Source organism: Mya arenaria, chromosome 15 (assembly GCF_026914265.1).
Source record: "Mya arenaria isolate MELC-2E11 chromosome 15, ASM2691426v1".
Classification (NCBI taxonomy): domain Eukaryota; kingdom Metazoa; phylum Mollusca; class Bivalvia; order Myida; family Myidae; genus Mya; species Mya arenaria.
This window is the reverse complement of record NC_069136.1, coordinates 11526940-11544280: the sequence shown is the minus strand read 5'-3', so window position 1 is coordinate 11544280 and position 17341 is coordinate 11526940. Positions and strand designations below refer to the sequence as shown.

Sequence of the window (17341 nt, the reverse complement as noted above, 5' to 3'; positions counted from 1 at the left end):
GCATCAGAGTCAGATTCTGATTCAGATTTTGAAGAATCCAAAGCAACTAAATCTGACCCAAGTGTCTTTCATGAGTTCACCACAAAAGCTATAGCAGCTGAAGTTAACAGTTTAGAACCTACGACATGCATATCAACAGGAGTAAGGATGAGAGGTGGGGCAAGGACCAGGGGTGGAACTAGAACTAGGGGTGGAGTCAGGACTAGAGGTGGGAAAGCAAATATTCAACAGGATCCAAGTACAAGCCAATTAGTATCAGATACCCCATTTTCAGAATTTGTTGCAACTTATGATACAGAATTGGAAGAACCTGCTATATTTAATATGGATGAAGATTTGATTATTGAGAGTTCATTTGACTTTGATGGTGTAGACACAATTGAAACAATGGATATTACTGATATCTTGAATGTAATAAATGAAAGTATCAGTAAGGCTGAACCTGCAGCCAGTAACCAGACAAAGCAGCCATCTATTGACCATTACCTGGAATCATCCAGTGACCAGTCCATCAAGCTACCCAGTGATCTGCCCCAGCTTCCATGTGCTGTTGAGTCCCAGAAGCCATGCAGTGACCAGTTCGACAAGCCACCAGTTTACCAGACCCAGTTGTTATGCAGGTGCAAACAAATTCTCATTTTCATTATTTGGTGTATATAATCCAACTATTTAGCTTTAATTTCCAATACTTGCTCATTTTAAATGCAGGCTTTACAGAATGAATAATGTTTATAAATTTAAAGATAAGTGAAATTTTTACATTTAAAGTAAGTTTAATATGATATTATGCATTCTTCCTTCAGTGAGAATGTTCAGCCAGCCAGTGACCATACCCAACAACAGATCTTGACCAAGCAAGTGTCAAGTGATCAGACGGCTGATAGTGCAAGTGACCAGCCCCAGCTGGATGTCACTTCATGGACCAAGCAGCCATCTTGTATTCAGAACCAGGAACCATCAGTTGCCAACACCCAGATTTCAAGCAGGTGCTTATAACTAAGTTTGCTTAAAGTTTGGTAATGTATATTGACCTGTTCAGAGCATATAACTGATAAATCATTTATAGGAATTAAATGATCTTTCCTTTAATCTCAGTTATTCAACATTTACATGTTTAGTAATGTTTTGTGTCTTTTCTCACAGCGAGATTGATCAGGTAGCCAGTGATCAGCCCCAACAAGCAGCCAGTAACCAGACAGAGCAGCCATTCAGTGACCATTACCTGGAATCATCCAATGACCAGTCCATCAAGCTACCAAATGATCTGTCCCAGCTTCCATGTGCTGTTGAGTCCCAGAAGCCATGCAGTGACCAGTTCGAGAAGTCACCAGTTTACCAGACCCAGTTGTTATGCAGGTGCAAACAAATTCTCATTTTCATTATTTGGTGTATATAATCCAACTATTTAGCTTTAATTTCCAATACTTGCTCATTTTAAAAGCAGTCTTTACAAAATGAATAATTATGTTAATAAATTTTAAGATACTTAAGTGAAAGATCTACATTGAAGGTAAGTTTAATATAACATTAAGCAGTAACTAGACAAAACTTATTATAATGAAAAGTGGCAATGAGAAGATTATGCACAACTTTTTATTTTTCACCAAAGGTCAAAGGTAATGTGACTGAAAGGGGATTTTCACAGGTAGGGACTCCTGCATTGTGCACAACACTCTGAAAGCCTTGTGTTTTTTTGTTTACTTACATGAAGGAGTCATCTTGATATCTGTTTTACCTTTCAGACCTACTGTTAGCAGCACAGATGAAGCGGAACCAAAGTAAGTTTGTACAAATGTAAAAAAAAACTTTTTGTTTACAGCAAATGTTTGGAAAGGGCTTGTGAGGTTGTCTGAAGAAACAAGTTAAAATACAGTTTAGGTTAATTAATTGTAGCTGTTACAGTATTTCAGTGCAATTCGACGTAAAATTTTTTACATATCTAAGAAACGAGGATAGACAAGACTGCTATGCATTCTATCTGAATTATTTCCCTTTTGGCTTTTTTGGTCTTCGAAAACATTCTAATAGTAATGTCCACAGTCAGCTCTTGTTGGTTTGAGCAGGTCACTAATTTTGACCTTTCTATTTAAATGTGTCTATTCAAATGTCAAAATAGGTATGCTGTTGGACAGTTTGTCCTTACCAAACATGGAAAAGAAAACATACCTGCAGTTGTAAGTCTTATGATACATACAGTTGAATATCAAATCTTGACCTCATTTATTATTATAAGAACATTGAAACAGCATATAATCTTCAAATTCAGTGAAATTATGATAACTTTTTTATTAATTATAGAGGTCATGGTTTGAATGAAAGTTATTAACTTGTTTTGTTATTTTGTTATTGTTTCCTTTGTTTGTTCTGTTTGTTGTATACTTCACAAAAATAAATTTATATTATTTTGTGTACCGAAGGTTGTATATAACATGCCCTGCAGGCAATGCACATATTCTATAATGTGTTTTGACTATGATAAAATTATATAGTGAAAACTTTGCAAAGTAAGTAATGCTCTCATATAAATTGAATTCAATACTTGCCTTAGACTATTTTTGTAAGACTCGTGCAACAAACATAATGAGCTGTTTTTGTCTGTTACAGATTATCCAGACACCAGATTGCATGGAATCAAGACCTGAAATGGGTGTATGGGTACAATATTTTTCGCAAGGCAGGTCGTGACAGATGGAGGCTGGAAGACAAACCCTTTTTTCTGGACAATTTTAATGTGGCTGAATGTCTTAGTGATCCAATAATAATTGCTTCAGGAGCAAGACTGTATTATAAATTTTAACAAAGGAATTTTTACAAGTTGAGAAATAAATTCTTGAAATTTTGTAGTGTTGCTGATTTTTTTTTTAAAGGACAGAATACAATGTACTGAATGAAATGTTTATACAGCATTTGTTTATGTTTTTCCATTAACAAATAATTTTTACAAGTCATCTAATTACATGAAGGGTGTTTATTACAAAACTTCTGACCTGCAAATGAAGTGTTATGATGAATTCGCTTGTATCTTACATCTTACCAATTAGATGTTTAATGAATTGATTCTCTAACGTGAGGATTTTTCATAAGCAATTTATTGATATAAGTTGAAATATGTCACATGTCTTCTTCTTACCCGAAACCCCAAGGTCATCCTGTACTGATGTTGCCTTGTTAATAGCTGAAATGGTTAAAGTACAATACCACTCACCATGCAAACTATGTTACAAGCGGATAAGCATGTTGCAGAAGGTGACTAACAGCTAATAGGTGCATAAAGATGACAACAGCTAATAACACACTAAAATTTTAATGATTCATATGGTTATATGCCAAACCACCACCCTTACAGCTATGTTAGTACAAGCAAGTGAGCATGCTATAGAGGGGTGCTAAGTACATGTTGTCAAAGGGTACATAAAGCAAAGATCACTACATACAACAAAGGGTACATTCAGCAAAGCAAAGTTCACTACATAAACCAACAGTGTTCTACCATTTGATTTTAGAAGCATTATAAAGTATCACTTCAATTATAAATGAAGCATGTCAGTTGACACAGTCTTTTAAACAGTTTCAATACTTGGAAAAATAATTTAGAAAAGTTAATATGATTTTAAGAAAAGTGACATTTGAAAATTCAAATAAGATACAGACAACTTTGCTGAAAAACAATTTAAAGCCTGTGCACAATGAGAATCAATTGCAATTGACAACAAAAACTATTCTAATTCAAAATCCAGTGATAATAGTTCAAACATGCATGTTTCTAAGCTTCATGATGTCAAATGTAACAGCCACACAGACCAGAACAAGTCAAAATGTCAAACGTAACGCCCATGTTAAGTATATTAACTCAGGCTCTCATTGTGTTCTTTATCTTGACACTAAGATAATGCAAAACAAGGCAGTTTAATTTCTTGCCTAGTATGATAATGGTTTATGCCTCATTTATATTTGGTACCATCACAGAAACATAAAATGGAACAAAAAATAGTGAACTGCCGTCACAAATATAAAATATGTTGTTACCGACAAACTATAGGTGCTGCAATTAACACCATAGTTTGAAAATAACAATACCGAGTTCCTGTGTGGATTTTATGATTGTTTAACAAAAATATTAAGCAAAACTACCTTTTTTCCACTAAGAAAAATGTCAAAGTAACATCCGTCACAATTACCAGGTCATACATTTTTGTATTTTATTTCAAAACTAATGCATCAACTATCTTATTATGTTGTTTTTTTACAAGCTGAATATTCATTTTATTGTTAAACCATAAAAAATCGGCTGAAATAATGACTTCTATTTTTTTAATGTGACGGACGTTATTTTTTCCATTTATCTAATAAGGAGCCAAATCTAAATTGTATTGTTCCTGTAAAATGCCAAATGTATATAGACAATATGAAATGTGAAAGCCAACACTGTAAGATCAATTGGTACCACCATTGCTGTACCAACAATGTTTAGTTCTCAGAAAAATAGCTTTGTACAGTTTTCTTGGTACTTATTAAAGAGTGGAGCCTTGCACTGCACCACCATATTCATTCCTTATAGGACTGTGCTTTTCATACCTCTGTGCGATATTACACAATTTTCAACAATAATTTTAGGACAAATATTAGCATAATCTATGACATTAGTAATTAAAACCCAAAAACATTTTCTGGAGGCTGGTTGTTTTTACAACAATACCAAATGTATTAAATTGATAAAGAATTACCGGGTAAAATGGTTTAGACCGTTTAGACCATTTAAGGCCATGTTTTTTCATAATATGCCTCTGTCAATGCGTTAGAAATGTTTTTAATAGGGACAAATTTTATACATATCCCGACTATTTGTATCATTATTATAATAACATGTATCTTTATTATTCTGTTCAAAGTATGATCCTTTTCTTAGTGTCAATATTAGTTGTATGAAACCTTAGTAATAGCATGTTAAAGAAAAATCATTATAATAAAACAAACAAATCAGTCTTAACAATGTGTCTGTGATTACTTGAACATTGTGAAATAATGAAAGATAAGAAGATTGTTTTCCTGATAGTTGGGCATACCCAAGAAGACATAGATTACATGTTCTCGCACATTATTTTACCTATCTAACAGACAGGATCGAGCTTCTAACTGACAGCCAAATTCAAATGACGAGATGAGAGCCTCTCTGGGCACAGCACCCATCAGTCCAACGTGTTTCAGACTACAAGACTTTCACAAGTAATAGCCGAAATAGATAAGGCACACCAAGCCTGGAAGAAGTCATTCTGTTGTGCGGCGCCTTGGTATACACTTACTTTACCTGGAGTTAGACATTTAACTATCTTATCGGGATGTTGAGAACCCTGATTTAGGTGAAATTGATGGTGTGCAAATAGTTACGTTAAAAAAGTATGATTTAGGTCGGCAGGCTCAATTCATAATCATTAGGGGCAAGGATGGAAAGAGGAAACAGTCGGGGCGAGCGAGCGTGCGGCAGGCTGCTTAAAAAGTTATACACACTTCACTCAAATTACACTTTACTCAAATTGATAATGTTTCAAACAGATACTTTTGTTATATTTATTATAATTTTGCAGCAATGAATTATTCGTTGTTTTATAGTGGAGTGGTTTATGAGAATTTTTTTGTCTATAACACACTCAATAAATACAACGATTTGATACATATTATACAAACTTATGTGGTACGCATGTTTTTTGGATAGTTGAATATAATGGATAGTTGTGCGACGCAGGTGCTGTAATAAATGCTTCTACTTAAAATTGAGCATTTAGCCCTTAAGCTGCTGATAGCGATTTTAAAGGCTTTGCAAACAGCTTGGAACCAGACCAGACGCCGAGTAACTCGGCGCCTGGTCAGGTTCCAAGCTGTTTGCCACTCTGTCAATATATCCCCAAAGTTTTAAGTAAATTGAAAGAAATTTAGAATAAACCAGACGACATTTTTGAGCAGACGACAATTTACCCAGCATGCAAAGGGTTAGTAACAACCACTTGTTGCCACGTCTGATGCTGATACTGGGGAGCCCAACGGTAGCGATTAAAGGACCAGGTAAATATAACAGGGAAACATATACAAATCCTGAACTCAATGACATCAAAAATACGCTCACAATGTATACGCATTCGTTTGCAAAACAAAAAAAGAATTGATCAATGTGATTTTAGTTGTCAAAGACACACTGTTGGTGTTTATTTCGAAGCATCCACAACTGTTAACACATTAGTCAACATTGTCAATGACCATGTGAGAAAAAGCGCTGATGATATATCAGTTTCTTTGAAAACTGTAAAACAATTTATGCTTAAAAAATCCTTTTGCAAGAATCTGCAAAAATGGAAAGATCATAAACCCATCTCCCGAGTGAGCATGTGGGGGGGAAACTAGGTGCTAACGGGCAGAAAATGCAGTCCTCTGAAGGTGAGTTCACATTTGAGTCTCTTTTGATGTCTGGTAAAAGTACTTTAATGAAGCAATTTGCATGTTTTCACCTTGTCAATGGCATTTTTGATATATATAATATTGTCCTTCAGATACTGACAGGTTCCTCCCGTTGATACCCGAGGATCCTGTGTCTGACGCCGATGCCGATCCATCCGACCCCTCTGATGACGATTATCTCCCGAGTGAGCATGTGGGGTGGAAACTAGGTGCTAACGGGCAGAAAATGCAGTCCTCTGAAGGTGAGTTCACATTTGAGTCTCTGTTGATGTCTGATAAAAGTACTTTGATGAAGCAATTTGCATGTTTTCACCTTGTCAATTGATGGCATTTTTGATATATATAATATTGTCCTTGAGATACTGACAGGTTCCTCCCGTTGATGCCCGAGGATCCTGTGTCTGACTCCGATGCCGATCCATCTGACCCCTCTGATGACGATTATCTCCCGAGTGAGCATGTGGGGTGGAAACTAGGTGCTAACGGGCAGAAAATGCAGTCCTCTGAAGGTGAGTTCACATTGAGGCTATGGTGATGTCTGGTAAAAGTACTTAAATGAAGCAATTTGCATGTATTCATATTGTCTGTGGCATTTTTGATATATATAATATTGTCCTTCAGATACATGTACTGACATGTTCCTCCCTTTGATGCCCGAGGATCCTGCGTCTGACGCCGATGCCGATCCATCCGATCCCTCTGATGACGGTAATCTCCCGAGTGAACAATTGTCCGACTCCGAAGTTGACGTGTCTGCAGGCTTGCATGATGATGTGATGTAAGTATACAGTTTCTAATTCCATACTCCAGTCAATATTGATAAGAAAAATAGTTACTCTTATACGCAAACTAACCATTAATCCTAAGTGATGCAATTTATATCATTTACTATAGAGCACAGAGTGACATACACCATGTGGGTTCAATTCATTTTATTAGGAAATTATAATAAATAAATGTTAGGTATCGGCCAGGAGACTTCATAATTGTCCGTCATGGGACTTCGTTATTGCCAGCAGTTGTAAGTGTAGTTTGAGAGCAATTTTTTACTTCATGTTGAAGCAAACTTTGATTTATTTTATTGGTGGGCATATTCACTAAGGTTGCTGAGCCTAAAATTGATACTCAAGACTCCGACTCCGGCCTCAAAAGTTGCTATTCAAGTTCAAATGAAAAGTAACTTTTGAGGACTGAGTATTGAGTCTCAATTTTAGACTCTTCAATGTTAAATAGTGAATATGGGCCTTGTTCTGTATTAATTATTGTTTTCTTTCTTGAACTTTTGTCGTTTCTTGTTCATTTCCTGTTGCATTGATATTTGAATGCAATTCTGTTAAATAAAGTTAAAACTTTCTAATCTTATTGAAGCAGTCAACAGTGACTTTGCTTTAAAAAGGACAGGTAAAATGGTGACATTTTACATTTTAAAAGCATTTTATTAAAATTTCTTTATTCAAGCAGCTTCATGACATATTATTAGATTATTTTTTTAAGCAACAGAATATTAAGTACTGTCTGACGCTGTCTTCATCTGTATTGTAGTTGTCGTGCAAACACTTTTAACTTGAACATCTGTTGTGCTTTTTTAATATAACTTTACATACATCTGTTCACCATTGCAGGGGCTGGATTCTGACCAAGGAGGATAACTCTGTAAAGCCTTTTGAGAGTTATGGTCCTTAGAATGTCAGAAAATTCATAGCTCTTGCTATATTACTTTAAATTTTATTTTTTTAATTCATTTATTATTTAAAGGTTGATGCATGGCCATGGGTACAATTCTTCAAAAAAACGAAGAATAGCTGGACTCTGAATGATGTCAAACACACTGTTCTGGAATCTGATGTTCAGAGAAAACAGGATCCTCCTGACATAGTCATGTGCGGAACAAGGCTGCTATATAAATTTTCAGGTATGGCAATGTCAATAAATTTCTATGCTAGTCATTGATTGTCATTGGGCTAAGCTTGGATTTCTGGATTGTTATACTTTTGCAGTTTCTATTGTATGTATAATACACATGTTCATTTGCTTATATTTTCCTTTCAGACATGTGAGCAGAGGAAGTTCCGGCATTGAATTGATTCCAGAGTCTTCTGTTATGAATTGAGTTATCAAGGAATAAATGCTAATAAATGATTTCACTTCATTTTGAATTGTTTATGCAATTTTAAAGAAGTTTAAGGTCATGTCAAGACAAAGTTTGTTTAAATTAGGCATATTATTAGCCATAAAAGATATTTCTAAAAAGACAGCTTTACTAACAATGCAATTTCAATGTGACCTTGAACTTTTTTGCTTTTCTCCAAATTCAAGCCAAGGGACATATATAAGTTGAACCATTGTTGGCATTTACAAAGTGGAATAGGCATGTTGTACAGATACATAACAACTACAAAAGCAAGTGATACATGGTTACTTCCTAATAATAACAATGAGTAAATCTGTAACTTAATAGAGAAAGCCAAAGTTGTAACAGGATATAAGGTCTAGTTGACAACTACAGGGAAAGGTTCTAGAGTATACATAATGGAACAAAAGTGGGCTTCGTCTGCTTCTCACTTGAACCTCCAGGTCCACTTGGCACTATGGTTGCCTGGTTAATGACTAATACGGCTATGTGCTAAACCACCACCCTTCTAGCTATGTTACAAGCAAGTGAGCATGCTACAGAGGGGTGTTAATAGTCAAAAGGTGAATACATAAAGCAAAGTTCACAACATACTGCTATAGGATCTAGTAGAACAGTTACAACAATAAGCAGACACGGTTATTGTGAATATATAGCGTTCTAACACATGATTAGCAGAGGCAACAAACAGCAATGTGAGTGAAAAAAGCAGGTACATGCACAGAAAGATGATTATTGCAGACGCAAATGGTTGAGGAAAACCTTTCTCAAAGTAATGAATGTAACAGTGTCCTTTATGTAACCTCTTCATGCATAGATTAAACACACACAGAAAAGGCTTAGCGATCAAATACTGCTAGATGCCTCGCTTTACCGTGATCTTCAAGACATGATCGACAACACGCTAGAATGTCGTTGTTGAGCCATTAGGTAATTTCTAATTTACTAAAATACATTCTTTCACTGCATGCCGAAGTTTCATTAGTTTTAATCTGTATGTTTTGGTAATTAATAATACAAAAGCAGTTGTACGAGTTAAAATCATCATTAATTACCTGTAAATATTGTTTATTGGCAGACAGCAGTTATGATTTTCACTATTAAATACAAATTTATATTGTTGTTTCTTAGTCACCTTTATTAAGTCACCTTTATTAAACGAAGGACTTTCACAAAGTTGATACAATTGACAATGACAATTGACATTGTCAAATTTAAGTAGTTGGAAACAAAGAATAAGAACTCATTACGGCATTGCAAGACTTAATCGATTTCATTTCCTGTCCATCTAAACGTCCCATCATCAATTTTTTCGTCCAAATTAACGTCCATCACAGATTTCCGTCCAACATAACGTCCATCACAGAATTTTGAATTCAATACTGTTAAACTGTAATCAGGCAAAGAATTTATTTGTTCAATACATTAAGACAATTAATTACACATATTGTATTGTTTGAAAACACTTTAACGACTAATAATATAATTCACAGTTAGAAAAAAGACAAACAAATGAATGTCAAACTTGGTCGTTGTTCATGTCCTTGTGTATGTATCGATTATGGAAAGTTTTATTAAAATAATTTTACTTTCAAGTATCATATAACATAGAAATATTATTCTTCTAAATTTAAACTGTCTAATAACTCTTGTTTCATTGCATATTCATTCTAGCAGGAACAAAAAAAAATAGATTTTCCTGTCCATATAACGTCCATCACACAACGAAATTTAACTTGTTACCATGGTAACACAAATCAATTAATTATCTTTTTAAAACTTGTTTCTAGGGGCTTCCATATCAATTAATCATGTGGAATAGATAAAATGACATTATTGAACATATTTTTTTCTAGTGATCTCGTTATTCAAAATTGATCATTACCAAATAGTGAGCCATATAGATAATACCCATGACCCCCCGGGGCGGGGCCAATTTTGAACCCAGGGCCATAATTTGAACAATCTTTGTAGAGGTCCACTAGACGATGAACCATGCCAAATATCTAAGCTCTAGGCCAAGTAAGTTCAGAGGAGAAGATTTTTGAAGTTTTCACTATAAACATATAGAGAAAACCCATGACCCCCCCCCCCCGGGGCGGGGCCAATTTTGACCCAAGGGCCATAATTTGAACAATCTTGGTAGAGGACCATTTGGTGATCCTACCTACCATATATCAACGGCCTAAGCCTTGTGGTTTGGAAGAAGATTTTTCAAGTTTTTCCTTTTGGTTGCCATGGCAACCAGAGTTCTGCATGGAATTGAATTCTTTGAACAACTTTGATAGAAGACCACCCAAGGAACATCCCTATGAAGTTTTATTATTATTGGCCCAGCGGTTAATGAGGAGATGTCTTTAAAGTAAATTGTTGACGCACGACGGACACCGGACAAAAGGCGTTCACAAAAGCTCACCTTGTCACAAAGTGACAGGTGAGCTAAAAAAACATGTACATGACTGTGGATTCATATTAACACCGAATTTAAGTTTCGTTGTATTGGAGCCAGCCCAAAAGGGAAATGGAGCATCCAAGAAACTTACCAATCCAGCAAGCCCTGGCATGTAACAGAGATTTATGTCTAGAAATGGACGGCGAAGACATTTCCTTAAAGAAAAGCGCCAGTATTGGTATCATTAAGTACAGGGACAGCTTTTGCGAAATTATGTTACTTTGTGACATACACCTGTCAGAAAACAAATATCATTCGAATCTACCCTTACAGAAGTACAATGGAAGAAAAATTCTCAAAAATGTGTTCAATATTTTGCAATGTTTTGGGGAATGAATAAATAAGAAAACCACGCTACTGTCGTATCCTGAGGCCGATTGGTCAATCGGTTATCAAGTGGTTGGTTTGATTGACAAGACACGCCATGTCAATTGAGGTGCATATTAAAGAGTGTACTGTTTATTTCATTTAAAATCACAGATGAATCAAAAACAGACCTAGTTAGCAAGTTTCAAACAATCTTGAATGCAAGTTATACCTTGAATAGGTAATATTGTATGTATGATATTATATAGTTTATATCATGTTCAGATTTGATAAGAAATTATTTCTGAAGTTTTACATTATTAAGTGGCATCGATTAACAATCATTCATATTTTAAGTCATTAATATAAAAATCAAATTATGTCTGGTTCATTTTCAAGTTGTTTGAATGACCATACTTTTAAATTTTACAATATGCTGAAATGTTATTTACCTATTGATTGAAATTGACCAGAATCAAGTGGCTTTAGTCAAAGAAGTGAAATGCCTCAACAAGAATCAAAACAAGCAAATCTAAATTGTATTGTTCCTGTAAAATGCCAAATGTATATAGACAATATGATGAAATGTGAAAACAAACACTGCAAGATCAATTGGTACCACCATTGCTGTACCAACAATGTTTAGTTCTCAGAAAAATAGCTTTGTACAGTTTTCTTGGTACTTATTAAAGAGTGGAGCACTGGGTGCCTTGCACTGCACCACCATATTAATTCCCTATAGGACTGTGTTTTTTCATACCTCTGTGCGATATTACACAATTTTCAACAATAATTTTAGGACAAATATTAGCATAATCTATGACATTAGTAATTAAAATCCAAAAACATTTTCTGGAGGCTGGTTGTTTTTACAACAATACCAAATGTATTAAATTGATATAGAATTACCGGGTGAAATGGTTTAAACCATTTAAGGCCATGTTTTTCATAATATGCCTCTATCAATGCGTTAGAAATGTTTTTAATAGGGACAAATTTTATACATATCCCATCTATTTGTATCATTATTATAATAACATGTATCTTTATTATTCCGTTCAAAGTATGATCCTTTTCTTAGTGTCAATATTAGTTGTATGAAACCTTAGTAATAGCATGTTAAAGAAAAATCATTATAATAAAACAAACAAATCAGTCTTAACAATGTGTCTGTGATTACTTGAACATTGTGAAATAATGAAAGATAAGAAGATTGTTTTCCTGATAGTTGGGCATACCCAAGAAGACATAGATTACAGGTTCTCGCACATTATTCTACCTATCTAACAGACAGGATCGAGCTTCTAACTGACAGCCAAATTCAAATGACGAGATGAGAGCTTCTCTGGGCACAGCACCCATCACTCCACATGTTTCAGACTACAAGACTTTCACAAGTAATAGCCGAAATAGATAAGGCACACCAAGCCTGGAAGAAGTCATTCTGTTGTGCGGCGCCTTGTTATACACTTACTTTACCTGGAGTTAGACAATTAACTATCTTATCGGGATGTTGAGAACCCTGATTTAGGTGAAATTGATGGTTTGCAAATAGTTACGTTAAAAAAGTATGATTTAGGTCGGCAGGGTGATAAATTGCATGTGGACCTTTTAAATTTGTGCAGGCTGGGTAATATAGACCTGATAAAGCCGAACTTGGTGAGGTTATTACATTTTGCAACAATTCATAATCATAGGGGCAAGGATGGAAAGAGGAAACAGTCGGGGCGAGCGAGCGTGCGGCAGGATGCTTAAAAAGTTATACACACTTCACTCAAATTACACTTCACTCAAATTGATAATGTTTCAAACAGATACTTTTGTTATATTTATTATAATTTTGCAGCAATGAATTATTCGTTGTTTTATAGTGGAGTGGTTTATGAGAATTTTTTTGTCTATAACACACTCGTTAAATACAACGATTTGATACATATTATACAAACTTATGTGGTACGCATGTTTTTTGGATAGTTGAATATAATGGATAGTTGTGCGACGCAGGTGCTGTAATAAATGCTTCTACTTAAAATTGAGCATTTAGTAACAACCACTTGTTGCCACGTCTGATACTGATACTGGGGAGCCCAACGGTAGCGATTAAAGGACCAGGCAAATATAACAGGGAAACATATACAAATCCTGAACTCAATGACATCAAAAATACGCTCACAATGTATAAGCATTCGTTTGCAAAACAAAAAAAGAATTGATCAATGTGATTTTAGTTGTCAAAGACACACTGTTGGTGTTTATTTCGAAGCATCCACAACTGTTAACACATTAGTCAACATTGTCAATGACCATGTGAGAAACAGCGCTGATGATATATCAGTTTCTTTGAAAACTGTAAAACAATTTATGCTTAAAAAATCCTTTTGCAAGAATCTGCAAAAATGGAAAGATCATAAACCCATCTCTTGATGAATTGATCAATGTTAACTTTGTTGTCGAAGACAAAGGTCTTGCCTGCCAAAAGAGTGATATGGACAAAGGCACACTGTCCATGTTCCTCTCCAACGCAATTACTCAACTGTAAAAGTTCTTTGCAAGAATCAAGAAATACTAGGTAGATCTCTAGCCGAAAGATTATCAGTACTGTGTTCATGCAATGAACAAAGGAACTGCAAATCAATTACAAATCGAGTCAAAATCATCAATATTTGTGAAGAAAATCATCAATTCCTAATTCCATTATAAGGGAATATTTTCAATTATGTCCATAACGACCACAGAGATAGGGCTTAGATAAACCCGTGACATCCACTTGTTGCCACGTCAAATACTGTAGAGACTGACAGTAGCGCTTTTTAGACTTCCGGTGACAACATGGCCGATATTGTTTGAAAAACGTGGACGTCAAAAACTTGAATATTGTTAACTTTCTGTTTGAAATAACTATTTGTGATTATATGCAGTATGAAGTATAAACTTTTCTCCATTGTATAAGCATATTTAAACTATCATGAGCTCCCGAAAAGGTTCAAAATTATCAAAGGAAGATCTTGACCAGATTGCCCAAGCCACGAGGTTGCTTTTGGATTCAAGATTTGATACATTGGAGTCTATGATTGATGAGTGTGCGAAGTCGTCTGATTTGACAAAAGCTAAATCAAACATTTTGGTAAATGTGTACAAAATTGACAATAATGATCAGTATCAGAAAAGGGAAAATATCAGAATTGGCAATTTCATGCCAAGAAACCTTGGTTTGATGCTGACTGTGATACTGCTAGGAAAAGATATTTACATGATAAGAATTATTATAGAAGGATAAAAACTGTGGATAGTTATGATACAATGGTTAATAGTAGTAAATGTTATAAAAAGACAATTAAAAAGAAAGTAAGATTGTTTAATAATGATGTAAGTAAAAAACTTATTAATCTACGCTCTAATGATCCTAAAGCATTCTGGAATTTGCTAAACAAGTATTCTGGTGATAGGAAAGATACCGTTTCAAAGATTTCTAGCCAGGTATTTTATGAACATTTTATCAAATTGAACCAGTCTGTTGTTGATGATAATGATGTTGCATCCCAAGACTTTGATGATACTTCAGTTGAATATAGCAATGAGTTTTTAAATGCTGTAATAAGCATTGAAGAATTAAAAAAAGTTGTTAGACTGTTGAAAAATAACAAATGCCCTTCTTTGTTTGATAATGTTTTGAATGAGTTTATAAAACATGCAGACAGAGATGATATTTTATCTATTATTTGTCAACTTTTTAATGTTATTTTGGATTCTGGTATTTTTCCTGATGTCTGGAGCCGCGGAGTTATATTACCTATATATAAGAATAAGGGAGATGTTAAAGATCCAAATAACTATAGAGGTTTTACTATTTTAAGTTGTTTTGGCAAGTTATTTACAAATATTATTAATGAAAGATTAAATTGTTATTTAGAAAGTCATAATTTACTTTGTGAAGAACAAGCTGGGTTTCGTAAAAAGTATAGCACAGTAGATCATATCTTCTCACTAAAATTACTTATTGACTTTTACCTAGGTACAGGGAAAAAGTTATACTGTGCTTTTGTTGACTATAAAAAGGCCTTCGATTCTGTGAATCGCATTCATTTGTGGCAAAAACTTCTTGCACATAATATTGATGGGAAATGTATTAGAATCATTCGTAATATGTATGCTAAGGCAAAATCATGTGTTACGGTGAATAATACATTGTCTAACTTTTTTAGTAGTCATACTGGAGTACGCCAGGGTGAGAATTTGTCTCCAATTTTGTTCTCTATATTTTTGAATGATTTATCCCAATTTATGTCTACAAAGTTTGAAGGATTGGCCACTATGTCTAAGGTTACTTTTGAATGCCTTAGTGATGATGATGTTGAAGTTTATCTTAGAATTTTTATATTGTTATATGCAGATGACACGGTATTATTGGCTGAAAGTAGTCATGACTTACAAAATGCTTTAAATGCTATGTTTGATTACTGTACGTTATGGGATTTGCAAGTCAATGAGGATAAAACAAAAGTTGTTCTGTTTAGTAAATCAAAAGTTAAAAATAATGTAGTATTTTTCTATAACAATAAAATACTACAGTGTGTTGATGAATTCTCTTATCTGGGAATACTTTTTAATTATAATGGCAGTTTTTGTAAAGCTAAGAAAAGATTAGTTGAACAAGCTAGAAGAGCTATGTTCTCACTTATTCAAAAGTCCCGAAAACTCAATCTTCCCATTTCAGTTCAGTTACATTTGTTTGATTCTATGATTGCTCCAATTTTGTTATACTCTTGCGAAGTATGGGGTTTTGAAAATATCAAAATAATTGAACAGTTTCAGCTGAAATATTGCAAATTAATACTCAATCTCAAGGCTTCCACCCCTAACTGCATGGTGTATGGTGAACTTGGTGTAAAACCCATAGCTTTACAAATTAAATGGAGAGTTTTATGTTATTGGAGTAAGATAGTGAACGAAAAAGATTGTAAAATATCTAAGTTACTATATAATACGGTTCTAAAACTACATAATAGTAATGTTATTGTTTCTCCATGGTTATCTTTCGTTAACAATACCTTAAATGAACTTGGTTTGTCTGATTATTTTAGAAGTCAAACAGTCATTAGTTCTGTTAATTTTAAGTCAATTGTTAAAAGTAGACTGTATGACCAATTCTTATCAAACTGGTCTAGTACTGTTGATAGCTCTTCCAAATGTCTTGTATATAGAATGTTTAAAAGTAATCATTGTTTTGAAGATTATCTTGACTTGTTACCTAGTAACCTTTGTAAAATACTTTGTAAGTTTAGGACCACAAACCATTCTTTGCCAATTGAAAAAGGCAGGCATTTGAACATTGAGAGAAATCAAAGATTATGTCAGTTATGTACGAAGAATGTTATTGGTGATGAATTTCACTACTTACTTGAATGTAATCATTTTTCAATCATACGTAAAAAATTTATTGTTCCTTATTACATTCGTCACCCCAACTCTTTTAAATTAGATGAACTTATGAACTGTAACAATAAACCTAAATTAATTAAGTTGGCATTGTTCTGTAAAATCATCTTACTGAAATTCAGATGACTCACTCTCCATACACCGATTAACCAAAGAGCAATTGATAATTACAATACCATTCCATTGTGCCTTATTACTTCATATCTTCACTGATGTTGTTTAGAAAAATTTCTTCTTTTTTTTTCTTGTATTTGACATGTTTGTTCACTGTTTTATTTGATGTTAATTAATATGTGTTTCATTGTTTTGTTATGTCACATGCATAGTATATGCCTTGACGAATAAAAACTTGAACTTGAACTTGAACTTGGTTCAAGAACCGGGCGTATATTACAGGAAAAACACATACAAAACCTAAATTAAATGAGATCAAAAATACCCTTCAAATGTATAAACAATTGTTTGCAAAACAAAAAGAGGAGTTAATCAATGTCAATTTTGCTGTCAAAGACACACTTATGGTGTTTCTTCTGAAGGAATCCTCCACAAAAAATAAATTGATAAATGAA

The 17341-nt window shown here is 34.1% G+C and overlaps 1 protein-coding gene across 1 annotated transcript; it reads left to right on the top strand.

Annotated features, from left to right (window-relative positions):
- Positions 1 to 257: 257 nt before the first annotated feature.
- On the top strand, positions 258 to 1097 carry LOC128220508 (uncharacterized). Its single transcript, XM_052928929.1, has 2 exons — positions 258 to 620; positions 804 to 1097. Exons 1-2 carry the CDS (start codon positions 325 to 327, stop codon positions 994 to 996), a joined length of 489 nt encoding a protein of 162 aa, XP_052784889.1. The 5' UTR covers positions 258 to 324; the 3' UTR covers positions 997 to 1097.
- The last annotated feature ends 16244 nt before the right edge of the window (positions 1098 to 17341 follow it).

Coding starts and splice junctions, on each gene's coding strand:
- LOC128220508 (XM_052928929.1), top strand. CDS start 325: ATGGATGAAGATTTGATTATTGAGAGTTCATTTGACTTTGATGGTGTA. Junction 621..803: donor CAGACCCAGTTGTTATGCAG/GTGCAAACAAAT, acceptor TTCTTCCTTCAG/TGAGAATGTTCAGCCAGCCA.